The sequence below is a fragment of the Vanessa atalanta genome, chromosome 17 (assembly GCF_905147765.1).
Source record: "Vanessa atalanta chromosome 17, ilVanAtal1.2, whole genome shotgun sequence".
NCBI classification, from domain to species: domain Eukaryota; kingdom Metazoa; phylum Arthropoda; class Insecta; order Lepidoptera; family Nymphalidae; genus Vanessa; species Vanessa atalanta.
Genome location: NC_061887.1, coordinates 4760254 through 4781149, shown reverse-complemented (window position 1 = coordinate 4781149; position 20896 = coordinate 4760254). Strand labels below are relative to the sequence as shown.

General features: G+C 33.4%; 1 protein-coding gene across 3 annotated transcripts in view; it reads left to right on the top strand.

The window, feature by feature from the left end:
• Positions 1-20896, top strand: part of LOC125070405 (membralin) — a 99604-nt gene that overhangs the window by 10157 nt on the left and 68551 nt on the right. For all 3 annotated transcript variants that reach the window (XM_047680265.1, XM_047680263.1, XM_047680264.1), the window contains exons 7-8: positions 4752-4809; positions 16473-16556. In XM_047680265.1, coding sequence (XP_047536221.1) covers positions 4752-4809; positions 16473-16556 — 142 coding nt within the window. The remainder of the gene's footprint in view (positions 1-4751; positions 4810-16472; positions 16557-20896) is intronic.

The following is a 20896-nucleotide window of genomic DNA, read 5'->3' as shown; positions in this document are numbered from 1 at the left end:
GTTCAACGGGATTTTATTTTTTTTTAAATGTTATTTTTTACTACTGTTGATTTCATGCAATAACGATTAATATATTTTCGTTATTTCATACAGACTGGAAGCGATCGTCTCATTCCCAATATGTGCAATCAACTAAGAAGTCATTAGTGTCGTAATATTCTTTACTAATTTACAATTGAATATTTTTGAACGTTTTTGGGATCCTGTTGTTAAAACTTATACATTATTTACAAATTCTAAATAATATCCTTTCATCTGAGGTTTTCCTGCCTTATTAATTTTTGTTTTTCGTAAAAGCAACGACCTAGTTTAAGTTTAAAAATTCTACAACGTATCTCAAGATGCTGAAGAAAAATATCCAGCAAAAATTAGTCATGACTCAATGAAGCAAAATTAGATTTTTTTTTATAAAGTGGCAATTTTTCGAGATTTATATAAAAAAAAAATTATACCTTTTTATCAGAGCATATCGGATTTCCCTCTGCAAGAACACGCCAGTTTATCCATTGTTTACCGGGTGGGTACCTGCATATATACATACCGCCTCCTACTACATACATCCGTAGTCGAACGTAGGCGTGCATATTATATTGTATATTCGATGTTTCCAATGTTGATTTTCAGGAATTCAGTATTGGTAATTCGTGGAACCAATTTTTGTAAAATATTTTTTATATACTATATGTATTTAAAACGGGATATTTACCATGTTTTTTTATTTTTATTTGGAGTTCGATATTTCGACAATGTCTACGAATGTTTTGTTCACGAGACTCTTATATATTTTTTATATACTCAATCACAATTAAAAAAGAATTAACAATTTATAAACCTATACATCTTAATATATAATACAACACTATTGCACGTCACAACTTATATCCATTTTAATTTTTGCGGAAGCGATATTTTATATTTTATTTATAAAATAATGCAATCAAAGCGATATGCGTCTTGTTGTAAGCTTTCCAGTATTCTTTGTCTATTTTTACCGGACTTACAGTGAATTGCGCTCGAAAGCTCGTAATTGCTCGCAATGTTTTTTGCTACCGGCAAAATGGAGAATATACGGAATTTAATCGCCAAGAGATCATTTACATAATGTAGCTTATCAATCAAGAGGCCGCAAAGATAAGACCAATAGGTGTTTATGATGAGAGATCATAACGAAATTATTTAAGCAGTGTGCTAAGTGACGATAACCATAGAAAGAAAATGGAATGCTTAACTTCCAGAGCAACGTCGCTTAAAAATTGTTATCAAGTAGTTATGTCCAATTTTGCTCTTTCATGACTAAACTGTGATGTTAATATGTGAAGAGAACTCTTAACTAACGATTTCCACTTTAACAATGACGGAAGGTTAAAGAAGATGATCTGGAGGAATCAGGCTAGGCTATCAGAATAGGCTCAGTTAATTGTTAAATAGAAACGGTTGGGGGCCAGTTCAAGGAGGCATTTGCATAGGATCATACAACATACCTACTCATCGTAAAAAATGTTTATTTCATTGAGGGATATTTCGTAGCAGGACAAACATGGACATCAATTTATTTGAATGCTAACACTGTTTCGCTCCATACTGTAGTAAAAGTTTCAAGATTTTTTCTATCTATCTATCTAATTCAAAACGTTTTCGATATTGTATCTTAAGAGTGCTTAGAGTTTGATCGCCAGATCTTAATCTGATAGAGACTTTCGAGGATAAACTCACTAGACTAGTTAAACCAAGAAATCCAGTATAGACTGACGATAGTCGAAGATACCCTAAAAATACATTGGTAAAAGAATGCAACCTAATTCCTCAAAGTTTCATTCAATAAATCTAAACAATCTGTAAAACAAAGACTAGAATATGCTCAGACGGATCACTAAATACTGCCTGAGCCAAACATTTGGAAAATTTTCACCAGCTTAAATCGTTTTCAATGTGCTCCAAGAAAGTACAATACTGAGGTGATTCAATTTCTGAATATAGTACTATTAAGATTTTACGTGTTCATGTTTTGGATCGTTCTACAATTCTTTTTTTTTTTTTATTGAAATTATTGTTTCTCAGTAACATACATATGTTCATAAAAGTGCAAAATCAGAATTCTAGTTTTTTTTTGTGACTTTAGTGTTCCTGTAATTAAATAATGTCCGTGGATGTGTAATAATATCTGCAATTCGACATTATTTTGCGAATGTATCCCCAAATATTGAACCACATACCATAAGAGTTATAGCCAGTGGCATTATAGATCAATTAATAGTTAAAGCGAGGCGCGGCCCCTCGCTCGCCACTAAAATCAGGACTCTCTCCCCGAGTTACAGTTATTGCACTTTTACAGCCCTTTCAAAGTTTATTACGGTTCCAAATTCCACCTTTATACCGCGCGCACGTCTTATGTGTGTTTAACAAAACTCCTTAACAACATTTTGTACGGGTTTTAGGAAAATTAGAGAATCGAACTTTTTAGATAAATGTTTTTTTTTTGTAATTTCATAATGGACTTTGTCAAGATAATCAACACCTCGGATATATATCTTGCGTATTTTCTCAATTAATAAAATTTAAGGAAAACGATGTGGTAACATTGATAACAGTAAAGGCAACGCTAATTGAATGCGGAAACGAAAAAGACGATTTGATATAAAAATACTTACCCGGGTAAAAAAATAACTTGGAATATTCAGGTGGTTAATGAAAATTGTCCAAATTTTTTTTTAAAGATTGCTGTAATTTGCTCTTACATCTGATGAATGGCTTTATTAAAAGCGAGTGCTTTGTTACCGTTATTGTTACACAACGTATCGGTATAAACGCCGATAGACTAATCTCATATAGCGACGTCAACTCGCAGAGAAATTGTATTAATCAATTGTCAAACGGCACGCGTATTGCCTAACATATCTCCGGTTTCACGGGAGCCTGTCAAAGGACAAAGTAAATTGTGGAATGCAGCTATCCCCAAAATACCATTTATTACTAGCTATCGCTCATAACTGACGGAAATTTCAATTGTATTGGCTTCGGCGGAATGTGTTGCACATTTGGGTAACAGGAAAGTACCTACATTTATAAAAAGCTTATATAACAAGCTATGTATATCTATTATTGATTTTTTGATTTTTCAATGTAAATGTATGCTATATTATTTATAATCTAATCTAGTGTTACATACAGAAAAAGACATACTGTCGTATGCCTACGTAAATATTTAATTCGAATCTTTTTAAAAGTGTTTTTGAATCGTGTCGTACAGAGACGAATGTGAAGAATGTCAGTAGTTTTTTTTTACGAATAAAAAAAGTATGCTTGACATAAGTTATAAAAACAAATATATGTTATGTTGATAGGAATATCCAAGTTATTCGAAGTTTATTGAAATCGTATTAAAATATATCTATTATTAACATTTTCTTGATGCCTTTAATGTTATAGAGCTGAGTTTGTTGTTGGAACACTTAAACAATGAGTAGTTTCGAATACGAAGCCGTACAAGTGCAACCGAAACTTGTGCGTAAAAACAAGAAGCGATACAGTGATTGATCGATCTAGTGGGGGCGGTACACGCTGCCATATATTAACGGCACTGCCTTTTAATATTAACGGTCGGATCGATGCTTCACTTTACGGCGGCTGTAAAAACTACGGCTTGCCCGTCGCCCGTGAACGTGTTACACACGGTCCATTGCGTGGATGCGGTGAACGCTTCGACGGTCGATGCAATTTTTTTCACGACAATTTGATTTCCATGACAGAAAAGGTTTTGGATATGCGGCACTTTTATGATATGATACTCTGTGGTCATTCCACTTGAATATTCCTATAGTTCACTTTTTATTTAACAGATATAGAGTGCTGGTAGATATAATTAGATGCTTCTATTTAAGTATATGCGAATTTTATTTTTAATTGTACCCGCTACTAGAGGTCCTCGATCGTAGTTCGTTTCATATGGACTAAGTTATTCGATTCGAGTTATTCAAACCAATACTGTGTTCCGAGCGTAAGGTTCTTTGAGACAGTGGTATTACGGAATAAGAACCCTTAATCCCTTGGTTGGCCGTGCATTAACTGTGCAAGAAATAGCTATCTTTAGTAACAATGCTCACTGGCAGGTTTGACCATTTACCATTAGATATACAATTCTGTTTGTTTTGTTTTTTAAATAAGCCCTAATTGAAAATTTTCTTCCTTTATGAAGTCTACTTAAACATTACATTTAATGACATCTTGTAAAACGAAGAATCAAAAGTCTTATTAAAACGTAGTTGTAATAAAGTATATTTTGACAATTTGAATTTGGTTCTATAACTCGAAATGATTATATTTTTAATGATAATTTAACAATTATACTAAAAGTTCTGGACGAAACAGTATTGTTTATCCCATACAACTCCAGGTGGGGATATCTCGGAGCCGCTATCAATCTTTTCGCCACATCATTTGCTCCCCGCGCGGTTCGCCACGATTGAATTTCATTAATGAAACGCTTAGTGCAGATTGAATCCATTTAAGTGGGAGTACGATCGGCCTCGGCAAATGTTTCCTGTGCACAGACACGACTTATACGATCAATGTACGTTTAGAAACTATAATTTCCTAATTGCTCTATTAATAATCATTTGTTTTGGGCTCTCTGCGTAGTGTGCTACACGTATACTGTGATATTTTGAATTTCGAATTCAATCTAAATTCGGAATTCAAAATACATTCTATATGTGTGCGTTCAACGTATTTATTAAACTTTTCTATTGTTGCAGACCGTGTCAATATCAATGCTGTTGCGGTATGCTCACCATCAAATATTCGTTTTTATTGGTAAGTTGCATTTTTAATAACATAACCACTTTGTTTATGTCTCTTTATTGCGATTGTCATACAACATACACTTATATATTTACTATAATATGCCAGAGAACTGAATTCCCTTTATAAATAAACACGGCTAAAACGTCGTTTTTGTTTGATTTAGATACAGCTAGTTACGACGCAACAACAATTATGAGTTGTTGGAATAAATTGTGTAAAAAACTCGAGTCCTGAGCCGGCTCAGCGGCAATCTCTTTGTAATAACAATAATTGCGTATAGCGCCCGCGGCCGTCCCACCCCGCGCCCACTTGCCGTTCGAAAATAAAATATTACAGGTCGGATTTACCTAGCTCCCCGCTTTGATCTGTCGACAATTAGCCGGCTACAAATAATTTGTTTCTTTCCGTTTGTTTCTAGCCACTCGGCTAAGAGATTCGATTCGATGATTGTTTTCAATTTCAATCTCGTCTTTTTTTCTCGCCGGCAGAATGAAAAATCTCAATTACGTCTTCTGTTACTCTATTATAAAGCGTCGGGTGGTTTTTTTTGTATAAGCCGGGATTACCTTTGAATTTTCCACAGTAAGTGGAAATGTTTACAATATTTGCTTAGTTTATCGAGGCGTCGAGGCGATAAAAACAAGAGTTTTTCAGAGGAAGTTCGCTCGGTACGCTTGTTAAGCTTATTATAGCCTTCCCGGATTCACGTGTCGCCGGATCACGTTAGCTATATCCGCTCTTAAACTAACTACTGTAATTATTTTTATCATCTCACGTTCTCAGATTTAATACGATTAAACGATGTGAAAAAATCTTATATAAACTCCTAAAGAAAATATGTTCTAGAAAAATTGTGTCTTTTACCTTTTTAAACACAAACTGAATACATATTATAATTTTTTTTAATATAAGTGTATCGTGCAGGATTTTAGTTTGGGTTACTTGTTGAATATTAAAAAAGCGGAAGATTTAAGTATATGACGTAGTTTTGAACAATCGAAGTTGTAACAAAATAAATTGTTAAATAAAATAAAAAACAAACTGATTTATTTCTTTTTAACAAATAAATTTTATACTCTCATAGAATACAATAAAGTATTATTAATCCATTAATAATAATTTATTAATCACATAAATCTTACCCTAATGGGTTAGATTTATGTGTCATTGTGTAAGAAACAAAAGCATCTAAAAATTTGTATAAATAAAGGTTCAGTCCAGTGGATTGAGCACGTGGAGCGTGTCACGTGAACAAATCCGGGCAAGCACCACTGAATTTTCACGTGCTTCATTTCTGTTTATATTTCAATTGTTTTTGGCTCCTTAACATCGCGAGGAAACCACGATGGGTAAATTCCAGATGTCTTTACAATTTCAAATTTAGTTTAAAAAAATATTATGATTTAAAAGCGTATTATCGCATGTCTTTGAAATATAAACGGTTCAACATTTGAATCAGTGTATTTAAGAGTAATACCGGACTTAAACATTCAAAGGTGATTTTATCAGTAAGAAGCTCTCGAGTTTACAGAATAAACTATTCAATCTCACAATATCGGATGAGGGTAGATCTGTTCAATGGGATCCAGTTGGTCGCTATGACGACTCATCCCCGCTGAGGCTATTGAAAAATATACTTAGGTAGAAAACTGAAATATATTCTTATCAAGACGCCGTGGATATCGAATATCCTTGATGCCTAATTCTTTTTAAAAGATGTTATCTCAGTTGTTTTTCACGTATCGATGTCATTTTCGTTGATCTTTTTACTTTATATATTATAAGTATATATTTTTTTTAATAACATTAATTTAATGTATTTATCGCTTAGTAACGGTTTTCTACACCGGTCGAATTTGATGTAAGGTTATTAAAAATTTTCGTTGCATTTAAAAAGTATTGATTTTTATTTTGTAAGGCTGCATCACAAGACACTAGTTTTGTTTTATGATATCTGGAGTTGGACAGCACGTAAAGCACTTGGTTCCGCGCTTAAACTATCACCGGTCATGCTGGAATGTCGTGCCATACGAAAACGGGACCCTTACTCTCATATACATATAATAGACTACTAGGGATTACATGACTTAATCACTATGTTATCTCTTTCGCACGTTATTCTCAGTGATGGAAGAAATCGCCACGGAAGATATCATTACAACAAGTAAAGCTAATGTGAAGTGTGTTATCTTACGTATTCCCGTGTATTTTGAAAACCGAAATAAAGTTTTTCCTCATACGTTTCTCGAGATTAATAAAATCATGTATTATTATTATAAATTATTACTTTGATCTAATATAAAATATTTTTTTTCGAAACGTAGCTCTTGTTCCGCTAAAGTTTATAACAGCACCTTTGTTATATTTTTTATTTACATACAATACACAGATTATTTAAATCTAGCCATGACCCCGTTACATATTCTGGAACACGAATAGATTTCCGAACAATAAACAAAGATTAATATATAAATGGAACGGTGCGATATCAAAGCTCGGCTGACCCGATCCACTGCAGAAACAAACGTGTGTGAATTCTCGAACGTTCCGAGGATTACCCATTGTGCACTAGCACCGGCCACTGCAAAGGAAGGATTACATTGATACCTCTGTACTGTGTCTCTGTAACCACAGCTCCTATTACTCGTAGATAATACAATAAAACTATTCAAAGAACTCTAAGAATAAACGGAACGTTACAAACAACTTTGATATTAAAGGTTAAAGTGCAATCTTAAATAAAAAAAAATGTATTAAATTAATATTTTCCTTTATAAATTAATCATAAGTGTTTGAATACAACAAATATTTTGGGCACGACGATAAATTGAGTATATTTAAGTATTTTCAATGAAAATAAAACTTAAACAAAGTAAAATGTTTGTTTAATGACGTGTTAAGTTTCAAAAAATATAATTAAACTGTTTTCAGAAATATCACAGTTAGAACTCAACACATCAGCAATGTCTTTAAACACATTCGTTATATATAATCCATGTTTTTTTATTATAATCTATGACGTATATAATTCATTAATAAATTTAATGTTATGTACATATACACTATTCAATGATTATAATAATTACTTAACGAGTATGTAATAATTATATTGAAATCTATGCTATTATTATGAATGCAAAAGGAACTCCCGTCTAACTGTTAACAAATACAATTAAAACTGTACTTATTGTAATGAATTTTAACACATGGTATATTACTTTGGGATCTGGATAAGCAAATAAATTACAGATTATAGGGGGAAAAATTCATAGAAAGTTAAATGAGGGAAGGCTGAAAAGTTACGTGTCGAAGGTAATACCTTAATAAGTTTTTATATGTGTATAGTTTGTTACTACATTTAGAGTAAATAAAATATATATTTACACCTTTTTTTATTTGAGTAGTAGAAAAATTCCATTCGATTTAAATCCATTTCTAACATGTTTGGTATAAGGGACCTATTCGCCCATATAATTTTCCGCTACGGTTGCCTTGTGATGCGTTTTAAATTTGTATAAAATGATTAGAATTATATTTTACAGTCGGTCAGTATAAATTCAGAACAATAGTTAGAGTGATACATAGTTTATAAATGTGTTTGATGCCTTATTATCATAATTTTCATTTATTAATTTACTGAAAATACGGTTTTACGCATCATTTGTACAATGCCGCGGCACGTTCAAAGGGACCGCATTCAATGTGACAAACAAACCGCCGCGCGACGCCACTGCATACGTTTTAATTGTTGAACCTAATTAAATTTGATATTGGAATATTTTATGTTAAAATTAAAGGAAAATTACACAGTAATTCACTTCGTTGTAGGAATTTTCCTGTAAAGTATATCCTGCAGGTGTGATATTTTTTTAACAGCCTTTTATGTTTCTATATATTTTTCTTTAAAGAAGGACAATAATCTAAGACAGATTAGCAGAAAAAGGCATCGTCAGATTGAACTTATCGGTAGGGAGACTATGACCAGTCGACGCGGAATTTTCCGTACATTGTTAAAGGCTATTTTTTTTAATTCCATTGGTCCCTCTTTTAGCCCAGCATCAAAAAACTCGTCTGTACTAATATTATAAATGCGATAGTAACTCTGTATGTCTGTCTGTTGCTCTTTCACGGCCAAACCACCGAACCGATCTATGAAATATGTGTAGCAAGGTTGAATTCCAAGGAAGGACAAAGGCTACTTTTTTAGGGCCAACCCCTAAAATGCGAGAAAAGACGCGGGCGACAACTAGTATTAAATAAAAACTTACATGAAAATTTCAAGCTACTTGTAAAGTGCAGTTTCTTATATTCGTCACTACCTTCATAACGACAATATTGTTTTCCACGCATAAAAATAAAATGAACCCATATATACCTATAATAAGTACCATGTATACAACACTAATTCAGTGTGATTAATAAAAAAAAAAGTGCCTTAATATTTCATTTTGAATTTAAACCAAGTATTTCATAAAGCTTTATGAAATACTATTGAGGAAAAAGGCTTCAACAATTGCATAATTAAATATCGGAATTAACTTCCCGATCTCGACAAGGTAATTTAATGATGGTAAATTTAAAGATGTTTTATTTAAAAGAATATAGAATGGGATATTATATATTATCTATTTACATCTTTATGGGCGGTGGTAGCCATCAGGTGGTCTACTTGCTAATATAATATATCTACGTAATAATTTAACAAAAGTGTGATTTTTTAGTTTCCAATATGAATTATTTGTTTCCTCAGTTTTTATAATAATCAATGTTTAACCATATTAAACATTTTGAACTATATATAATATAACATTAAGACGAAATGGCTTGTTATCTATGGTTCGAAATTTACATGAAATTCATTTTTGAAGAGTTAGCTGGCAACAACAGTCCGTTATTTTTTTAAATTTGAGATATGAGCAAAACTTTTAGCGAATTGCTCGTCAGCTCCTTAACCATTTTGATGTATATTATAAAGAATATTAATTACGTTTCCTTAATTCAAAAATCAAACATTTAGTTATCAATACAGACATATGATCAAAAATTAATAGGAAAAAAGTCTTATTTAATTACCGATGCTTGGTTACCTTTATTTTACTGAGGTACTTTTGATGTTTCCTCGGTAGCTAAACATTATCCTTTAGCTTTCATTTGCGCTAATGGATAATAGAAAAAACAACCCTCTTCGATGGCCGTATCCCAATGACCAGCGACGTCGTGTTAATGAATTAAAAATATAAGACGGGATTAGCTTTTAAAATTGTCATTAGATAATATTATTTTGTTTCAATATACGTCATTTCAAAATCTTAATTATCTTTATTGAGTCTAATTATTGGTTTAAAATTATAAGTGACTACATTGTACTCACGGCTTCTCTCCTTTTTACGGAATCAAAAGCAGCTAATGCTAATAAATTAAAATGTATGTCAACAACCAAATAATAACTGTTTCGCATTTATTGTATTACGTAGGTCCAGTGTTTTAACTTATTTTTTTGTTTTATCAGAGACTGCTTGTACCTGGATCACTATGAAATTTTATAACGTCAATAGTCATTTTCACAACCAAGCTCTGTAGCGAGAAAAATTGTTGGTGAAGCTTGTATTAGTTAAATAAAAATAAATACTAAATATATCTATCGCTATCGGTAGGGTTTATAATTTTGTGTAAATTAGTACAAAAATTATTACAACTTCTTACAATGTAACCTCCGGAAAGACGTTTCCCATTTTATTTTGCAAACAAGATAATATTTATATATTTTTGACGTTCAAAAGGGGTATAATCGAGGGTACACTAATCGTCTATACGCGCAGGCGAATGCGTAGGCTTAATATCGATTGATTTAAAGGTTTATTATGACGGTAAAATTCCACTTTTAAATATAAATAACAATCTTCTCAGATAAAAACTATTAGTGAATGTTTTCGTAGGAAAAGGCGTGGGAAAACGTACTCAACATTTTCTAATTAATTAAGAAATCTTAGAATAAAATATTAAACAAAATGCTCGTAGACAAAACAATTATCGAAAACTAGTAAATAAATTTTATAATTTAACACAAATTAATAAACAAAAAAAGTTTGGTAAGAAATGCCAATATTTTTACAACGAAATTGTAAATGACATTCAGATTAACATTCAAAGGTAGTGCCTACCCGTGAAGCATTAAATTAACACAAATCTGCGGTAAGCGACCGACTTTTGGTTAATTAACCACGCGTGTTGACAAACTGCGGCTTACTTGGAACATACGCTCATTAAATTTTATGGGGATTGCGACTGAAAATTAAACTTGCAGGAAATAACATGTGTATCTAAATACTGTTGTATTTCGATGAAGTCATTTTTTAAGATGTAATATGCAATGTGCTGGCCTGTCTATTTGAGGGGTTAGGTATTGGTATCACCCCCCATATCTGTTATTCTACCGTTCAGTAAGAATACTTTGTATTGTTGTGTTCTGGTTTAAAGGTTGAGAGCAAGAGTGATGACAGGTGAGTACAAAGGACGTAACACAATACCTTACAAACATCCCACGGTTATTTATACAACGTGACTAATAATTTCCGACAACATACTTTAAATTTAACAACAATGTAAGACTCGTAATATAGCACATTAATTTTACGGTTATTTAATTTATTGCAAGCATTTTCCATTTTAAAATGCATAATTTAATGTTTTTCCCGAAGTACTTACGTATAAAATGTGTCGTTCAAGTCTACGATCAATTCGGAAGAGTGAACTAATAGGACATTTTATGTAGGTCTTCAATCGGTAATTTCCAATGATGGTTTGCCGATTGCTTGCAAGGCTTCATATGCTTCGTCTGCTTCGAGTAAATTGCTCGCTTACTGGAAACATGCAAACGGGAATGTGTATCGACTTTACATTAGCATTTCACTTGTATATGGTTTATAAATAAGAAACTAAAGTTACCATTTCTAGATTGAAATAAATTCAAATATTTAAGAAGTCAGAAGAAGACAGTTTCATTATGATACTTACATATGCTATGTATGTTAATGTTAAGATTATTTTCGTCGGGTTTGCTCTGTTTGTCCTCAAAGATTTAAAATGAAAATAGAAAAAAATTGTTTTGTCAGTTCATATCAGATGCTAAGGACGCAGATTCAGGATAGTAAAAAAACATGTTTAGGAAAATGGCATTGTCCACCGATGTTTTGGCATCTAAATCCTGGAACCGAGACAAGCTATTGCTTAGTGAAGTGAGGTATTCCTCACAATGCATGGTAATATATTTCTTTTAAACTGGCGTGTCTATTTATTCCTCCTCATCGCAGCTTAGCGCAGCCGCATGTGACAAGTCTTAGGATTGTAGGGTTACAGAAAGCATATTTTTCAATAGAACCGATCAACCCGTTTACAATCTATGTGGTGTATGTTGCAGATAGTAAAAGTAATGCTGACCGGGTCATTACTTTTACATTTTTGGTTTGTTGCGTTTGCAAAAGAACACCAACAACAGCTTGAAGTATAAAGTTCAAAATGCATGAAGATTTTTCACTACAGATCACTAACCTAAACCTCAAAATTAGACCGAATAAAGATATGGTGATGTATCATCCAGAGTTATTGTCTTAGTCACTCACTGATAGAATGTTCAGAGACAGGCGTTCATTTTCAGAGAGGAAGGTGAGAGTGTCTCATCTTGTTGACATGATGACCACAAATTATTGGTTCGCAAGGCAATCCGCCAGCAAAATGCGGGATTGCTGAATGGTACTACTGAATGAATGATATTCCATCAAAATGGATCTGGAATTACAAAACTGCGTGGGCTTCCTCCCTCCCTGCGGCTGAATCATACCTGTTTCTAGGTATGATACTTTCTTTGGGAGTAAGAGTTGTGGACAATCAGTATTATATAAGCAGCAGCAGATAAGCAGTAGTTTGGTTTCTATTTGATATGCATATATATATTTTATTTCTAGACAGTATCCTAGTGGTAATTTCCGAGTTACAATTTTAATTGCATTCTTTAAGTTTTTCTTTTGTTGTTTACCTTGTATAATCATAGTATCATAGTCGTAGTAGGATTCTCGATTGTATTTTAGGTTGTGTTTTGGCCAGCCTGTCCATGATGGGGATTTCTACATTATGGATGGATCGCCATTACAAAATTGCAGTCCAGAATTTCCTTGGTAATCGTTCTCGTCCTTTTTAGTAGTTTCTCCGCCTCGTCGACACTGTTGTTGGTGAAGTTCTTCGTGAGACGCATTATTGAAACTGTATGGGTATGGATACGTTGTAACGCGATTGTTGTTTTTTCAACGCAAATTTTATAATCTGTGTTTCATTTCTTTGAGGAATTTGAGTCCTTGGTTTTTGCGTTGCCCTTGGTCTTCCAGAGTTTATTTATCTGCCTATGTTTATGTTAATTACAGGGTCTTAGATATCGGGTCTGGGATATCGCATCGCTGTAAAGAAGCACTTTACTGGATGAGTATATGGCGCCATAGACCTCACTAACGGTGTGTGCCTTATGCGTAATTTATCTGTATGTGTGCCAGCCACATATACATATACATACATATGTATATAATACATTTGCTCCCCATCCTTTAATGTAGTATACACGGATAAGAGTTAGTCGATTGGAAGTTAAGCAGTGTATTATATTATAATTCTATTAGCGGGCCATTTTTTTTTATTATTCTATGAAAACGTAATTACTTTGACGTGGGGGTTAAATAAAAGTTTTTTAAATAAAATATTACAGCTAAAATGTACAATTGATTTTAAATAATAATCAACACTTTTCTAAGTAACAAACACAAAAGTTTTCTTATTTGAACATAATTTGGATTGTGATATGTCAAATAATGAATATTTATTGGGGGCGAAGGCTTGAAAATAATTGTCTAATTTGAGAATTTTTTTTGCTCCTTTAAGACGATTTGAGACGATTTGAAACGATTTGAGATGTAATTTGATCAATTATTTCGCTTCCAAATAAGGCGTAATCTTACAAAAAGCATTGGGAGGTATTCAAAGCGAACATAAGCTGATTATAATGACGTGAAATTCAATAAATATTTTGCTTTTTAACGTAACAAAACGGTTAGTAATAACGGTTTATTTTTATTTCTCAAATACTAACTGCTCTCGTGATTTTGCTCACCTAGGTGCTTAAGGTGAGCTTAGAATTATTTTTAATAGCCGTGCTATGGCTTTTGATCTTTAGAGAGCGATAAGCCATCAAAGTATTTGTAAAATAAGTTGTTCGTATTTAATAATCATACCTATATAATTTAGAGATCGGCAAACTTACTGAGTTTCTTGTCAGTTCTTCTGGGTAGAATCTACAATCCATAAAAGCGGTAATTACGACTTATACATTCTTGTAAAAGCTTCCATTTCAAAAAAATGGAGTTGACCTTGACGTAGGTTCAGCGCTTCCACGGATAAAAAAAGCTTGTCCAGTTTCACGGCCTATTCGAAAACTTTAGTTCTATAGTTTTAATGCTATTGATATACAACACCCTCGCCTTGTATATTTCAAAGTCTAAAAATCCTTTTTAAAGTATAACAAGGTGAATAGCGTGGCTTATACAAGAGAAGACTCATTTTACCTCGTATTTTTGTCTAATTAGGACCAGGAGCGGCGCCAGCTCGCAGTCCACTTCACTTTGCGCTAACAATCGTTCGAGCTGCCTTTAATGCCAATTACCTGCGCTATATTGTTCTCAGCGTCAAGTATCACTTAGGGTTGCTACTTCACCGAAATTTCGTGCTGCCATTTTCATAAATTTTAAGTGTTGCTTTGTTTTTTCTAGTTTAATTATGTAAAATCTGTAATAAATATCTATCAATAATATATTTAGGACACATGACCTTGAAATATTATGTTATTATATATTGACGTAGATTCATAGTCAGGGGGCATCCCTATTTGTTCTTAGAATTTCGTTACGTGAAGAGGGATTCACTCTGTTCATTTTATGGGAAAACCCCCTCGTGAATTAATCTCTATTGAGAGTTTAAGCTGCTAGCACCTTACAATTTGTATTAAGCTGTATAATAATTTGTTTTAAAAAAATCAAAGTATTTTAAGTATTAAACTATAGCCCATTATTATTTTAGAGAAATTAAAAACTTAGCAGTGACTCCATTTCATATTACTTTAACTAAACAGCCATAATAAACTAGATCACGTGTCAAAATCGATTAATTATGATCACATGTCATATAAACTATGAAATGCTAAAATTAAATTAAATTTGAACCCGGAGAAGTCACGATGTGTCTGTTTATTTGTGGTACCAGAACGATTTTATGTTTGTGATATATATTACTAATAAATTATTCTACGGAGATATTGTAAATTTTTTAAATTTTCATATTTGCCTCTGATACCGATGCTTTATAATAATATGACTCTAGGAAGCAGTAAATTGTAGAAAATACGGAACGAAACGAGGCCGGGAAAGCGACGGCGAAATTAATTTCGCATGATGAATGATGAACGATGACGATGCAATTTACAATTTCCACTGAAAATATTAGCTTATCTGCACCGGAAAAATGGGCGAAAGGTGGTTCGCGTGAACATTTTAGTACTATTGTCATGCCATCTTTATTAGAAAATGTATACATTTCATAAATTTAAATAAAAACAAATAAAATACTAATAACTTTCGTTTATGAAATTTCAGAATAATGTTTCAACCAACAAACTAAATATAACCTAGGAAAAAGCTTTGCAAAATAGTGGTATAAAGTTTCTATTGCTCGAGTTAATAACAATAAATTCTATACATTTTCTCTTATACTTTTGAAAAGTATCATAGACTGGAATTTATATAATTTAGTCAATAGCTGCATATTTTAGAACATCACGGTCTATTTTTATTTACATAACAAAAGGTTTTGCAGTATGAAAAGGTATAATAAGAGCGGACATTGTATTGGGATTATCTCACCTAAAGTTACGTCCACGTATTTCGACGAACTGAAAGCAAATGGGGACAGCTAACGAAAATACGATAAAACCTTTATCTTATTACCAATGTACTATTTTAAAAACTCTTTTTCCCGTGAATTACCAAATCCAGCTTCGAAATCCTGTTTCGATGTTCACAATATGCGACAGGTATATAGAAAAGTTCGTAATGTGCGTTTTTTAAGCCGTTTGGGTAACACTTTAATAATGTTAAAGCAAGTTAGGTTTATCCGTGCCGACGTTCGTTTTCACAGCGAATAAACCGTATATTTTTAAAGGTTTCCGTTGTCGGCTCGTAAAGAATGATCCGACGTCTCGGGCGACACCATTACTTCTCGTGTCGCATGAAAAATTCATACAGATGCCGTTTGATCGCGTTAACGCGTCGCATCGTCGCGCGCGCACTCCTGGGGACCCTAAGAATGGCTTATAGCGTACCCACCTTTATGTTCCGCCCATAAACTTGTTTTTAAATTTGATTTACATATTTTTAAAAACGTGCATTCACTGCATATTCTTAATTCTTAATGTATACTTAAATTGAATATTTGAAAGATATATTTTGCATAGTAATTCGTAATGCTATAGTTATTTAATTACCACAATAATACGTTTCGTTATCGGTTACCTATTTTAACTGTGATACAATAATTTATGAATAGGAATGTAACCAATAATTATTATAATGTACTTGTTCCAGTGGATCTGCTGCAAATGTTGGAATTCAACGTGACCGTGTCGTTCCCAGCGGCGCCACTACTCACCGTTATTTTAGCTCTAGTTGGTAAGTGCATATTTGTCATTTAGCATTTATAGCGGCAACAAATACAGTTTGTACGAAACAAGACATATTTTTAAAATATTTTTCTCTCAAGAAACATTTTCTAACGAACGATACAGAGTCAACAAATTACTAGTTCGCGTAATAATTGCTGCGATTCTAACCGCAAAGCGCGACAAGCAGACTTGCCTTGCAAATGAAGTCGCATATTTAGCGCGTCAAGGGAGCTTTTATGGTTGCAAGACGTTTGACACTCTGAAATTCTCGCACGTTTGCACTTAAAATCTACACTTACTATTTTATCAAGGAATTGTGCATTTGATATTGAAAGAGAAAAATTTCGCTCTAAGTTGTTATGAATTATAGATTTATTAGGAGATTTTAATAAAGTTCTTCATTTTATTTTTTTTGGAAATATTGTGTGATGCAATAATACAAGCTTTTGACAAATACGATTAGGGCAGTTGAGATACTCAAGATTGTCCTGAAAGATCGTATTTGTAAATGCTTAAAGTAATTATCGTGTTGTGGTTTTAAAGCTCGTAAAATTTGTTAAGATGTTTGCTAATTAATCTTGTAAATATTATCTGAGAACAATAACATTCCTCGTTAATTAAATGACTTCATATAACTTGCAAGTAACTGGTCCCACCTCGGGCGCCACCTGGACGTTCGCATGTAATGGCTGTTTCTATTGAGGATCTTCTTATATAATAATGATTTCACGTATGTAGCATCTTCATTGTAACGTTAGTAGGTCGGTCGATTCAACAAGTAAGTCGGGTGCGGCGCCTGTTGCGCGGTAGGGCGGGGCGCCTGTTGCGCCTTACAGACGCCAGCCGCCCACCCGCCTAGCTTGTGATCATGTCCTAATACTTTTGACCCATTTTAACCAAATAACGATATCTGATATTACATCTTGTTCTGCGAACCGTATTGTCGGTTACGTCTTACCGATGAGAGCTAGGTATGAATGTGCGTGTTTACTCATAAAAAGTTAACAAGAATAGGTGATAATGCCTAAGGGTTAGTAAAAATGTTTCATAAGTACTGTTAGGTCCTCGTGGGAACTAAATCAGAAGCATAGTTCAATCCTCAATTTGTGACAAATTTTCGTCAGGGTGAAATCTTCTTTGAATGTCTTTCAATTGTTGTTGTTTTTTAAGACATTATGAAATTCTTCTAGGATTGGGAATAAGTACATGAAATATTTCGAACAGATATAAATGTCACTGAAAATTACTGTTTTTCTCTTAATGAAAGTAACGTATGAAAAGTAGCTTTGACCTTAGGAGAAGAATTTTATTTTTAAATAGAATCATATCAGGTAAGTGGCCGATGAACCGCCGTGGTTGAATAAGCTTCAAGCTTTATCCGCAAGAGGAGAGGAGGCCTTTGCCCCGCAGTAGAACATTAAAAGGATGTTCCTTTAAATTACAAAACAAGACAATAACAATATACAGTAACATTATACTAAACTAAATACTGTTAAGGAGGTATTATATATGCGGTAATCACAAAAATATATTAATTCGGCGGAAAATTCAAATTAAAAAAATATTTTGGAACCGCCTGATCAGAATTCATGAAGATCATAAAACTTATCAAAAATATTTCATGTTTATATTAGATCATTACACGATATGGATTCTAATTTCAATGTAATCGTTTTGTTTTGAATTATAAACTTATAATTTGATTCATTCGTGCGTTTCATTAATCAACATAATAACATATTCATTGGGGCTCGGCGTAGGATGATTTCCATCCATCTTTATATTGAGACAGTAGCTAAGGAAGTGACTTAAGTCATTTCGATATCAGTCATCTTTCGAAGTCATCCCAACTTATCAATAAATAAAGTCACTAAAAACGAAGATCCTAAAACTGTATTTATTTTAAAGAATTTTATTTACTAAAATAAATCTGAGTCCATGAAATTAGTGGAGTTCACCAATACGTTGTACAAATTACAGTTCGGCAGACTCAATTATTGTTACGAGGTAGCTTAGAAATTCTAATCTTGAAGTTGGTGTGTGCGACCGTCGCCCGCATTGCATATCGTCTGATTAATATCGCCCCTAGCTGTGTCGTCGTACGGTATCTGACAACTTTCGAATACAACCACATATGAATTGGAATACATTTTGCGTAGGATTCCAATACATTTCTAGATTAAAAAACGGATTTTTGTTAGAAATTCGAAATGTACTATCATTATTGATGTAAATCATATTAGGTACCAAAGTAATATTAGTATCAGGTATAGAAGTCTACAATCGAAGAAAATATTTCAGTTCTAATATTTCAGTGTAAACAATAATTACATTTATAACATAAATATATATAATATACAATACGCATTAAGAGGAAGGTATAGTTAATAAAGACAAAAAAACAACAGCAAAAAAGCGTTTTATAAATATTTTCCTTTTAAGAAAATTCGAGGTAAAATTACATTTCAAATTTTCAATCTACTTTCGAAGATGCTATCTCGTGTCTCAGCCTGTCACTCATTCAAGAACTCTGAAAAATGTCGACCGAAGAGATTACTTTCAATCCGTTCCCAGCAGCCAGCGAAGTTCGGCATATTTAATAACTTCTATTATCTACTCCACTGTCCTCGAGAACTCGAAGACATTCAATTACCCCAGCTCAGATTAAAATTTTTAGTCGCTTATTCCGTACGAGTTCTTTTCCATGTGAAATTTCATAAAGAATTTATTCATAGTTGGAATTTCAGCGGAGTCAATACGGATTAGAAGTAAAACAAACTGGAACTTCTGGGATTCAGCGAAAATATTATAAAGCAGAGAGTCGATGCAGCGTGGGGCCTATTTCAGGCGCTCACGTGTTTTTGTTTGCTCGCACATAGCATCACGTGACGCGCGAGCACGTACGCTGGACTTACTCTGAATACTAATAGATAGAGAACGGCCGCATCGCGGGTCGCGTCCGAAAATTGGATTCGCGTCGCATACACTGCACAGTATTAGCGTTGAACTGTCCGAAACAATACCCAATCAGACGGAGTGCATCCGCTTAAATACGACGCTATGTGATGAATAGACGGACATAATTCGAATTATTGTCTCTCCTTTTTCAACCATTTCAATGTTTGCCAAATAAAGATTTCCTTGACACTAATGTATAAATATTTTAGTGTTGTAATGAAAATGTAAATTCGAGGCGTATGTCGAAACATAATCCGTCGAATTGATAATCCCGGTGCAGATGAGTGAGACATGAACCAATAGCGCTCGATCTGCATAAAGCAATCTGTTTTAGTCAATATTCAGACCAAGCTGATATAACTTGTTTGGTATTTTCTATACTTGACCATTCTCTTTTATATTTATGCGTTTGATGTGTATAAAGTATTAATTTATTGTTTGCCTTGATAGATCCATTAAAATTGATGTTATTTAATAACAAGATTTTATATAGAATTTCGGAGGGTCGGTAAATTTTAATAAAAACACGCAGAACGTTTTCTTTAGCTCAAAACTTTTAAATAAATGGACGATATGGGCTTCAATATCGATGTGATTGGTTATTAATTTGCAAATTGTCTGTAGTCTCTCGTATCGCAGCGAAGCTCTTAAGCCTAGGTAAAGCGGAGTACGGACGACAATGGAGGCGGCCGGTGTGGATTACAGTTCCCCCTTAGGTGTTCTGCCTCTACAAATGGGGATTTAATTTGCCGTATCCGTAAATACAATAGGCGAAAATTTGTGCTTCCACCTCCTGTCCGCTCGAACGAAGAAGGGGTCAGGCTAAATAACAAGAGTTTCGGTGGAGTGAATATTCCGGATGTTGTGAAATATTATGAATCTACAATATGTTTGTTGAGTGCTTTAATAATTGCATGTCCGGAACATTTGAATGACATGAAAATTTCAAGAGCTCTGCTAGTCTGCACCTCTCTTTTGTTCCTTTGACTAGTTTGTGGTAATTTATTTTGTAATATTATATATCGTTCTCGACTTAAATATTTATTTTTTATCTTGAAAATTATATAAAATCCCAATAAACATAAAAAAATAAAACGTTAATTAAAAATATAAAGACGAAGAATACGACAGTTCGTAATGACAGCATGCTTCGTGCGACCTAAGTCGGGTCAACCGCGGCTAATTATGTGACTAAACATTTACCTATCCGTGACGGTTAAGTGAAACAATAGATAGATGATAGTGGCATGACGGTGCGGCCGCGAGACGCCGATGACGTCGCATTAAAATGAAATCCATACGGGTATGATTGATGAGCGCGCAAACACCGCCGCGCCCGCCCGACCCATTCAATTTACTGTCACACGTTCCTATGTGCACTTTTATAAG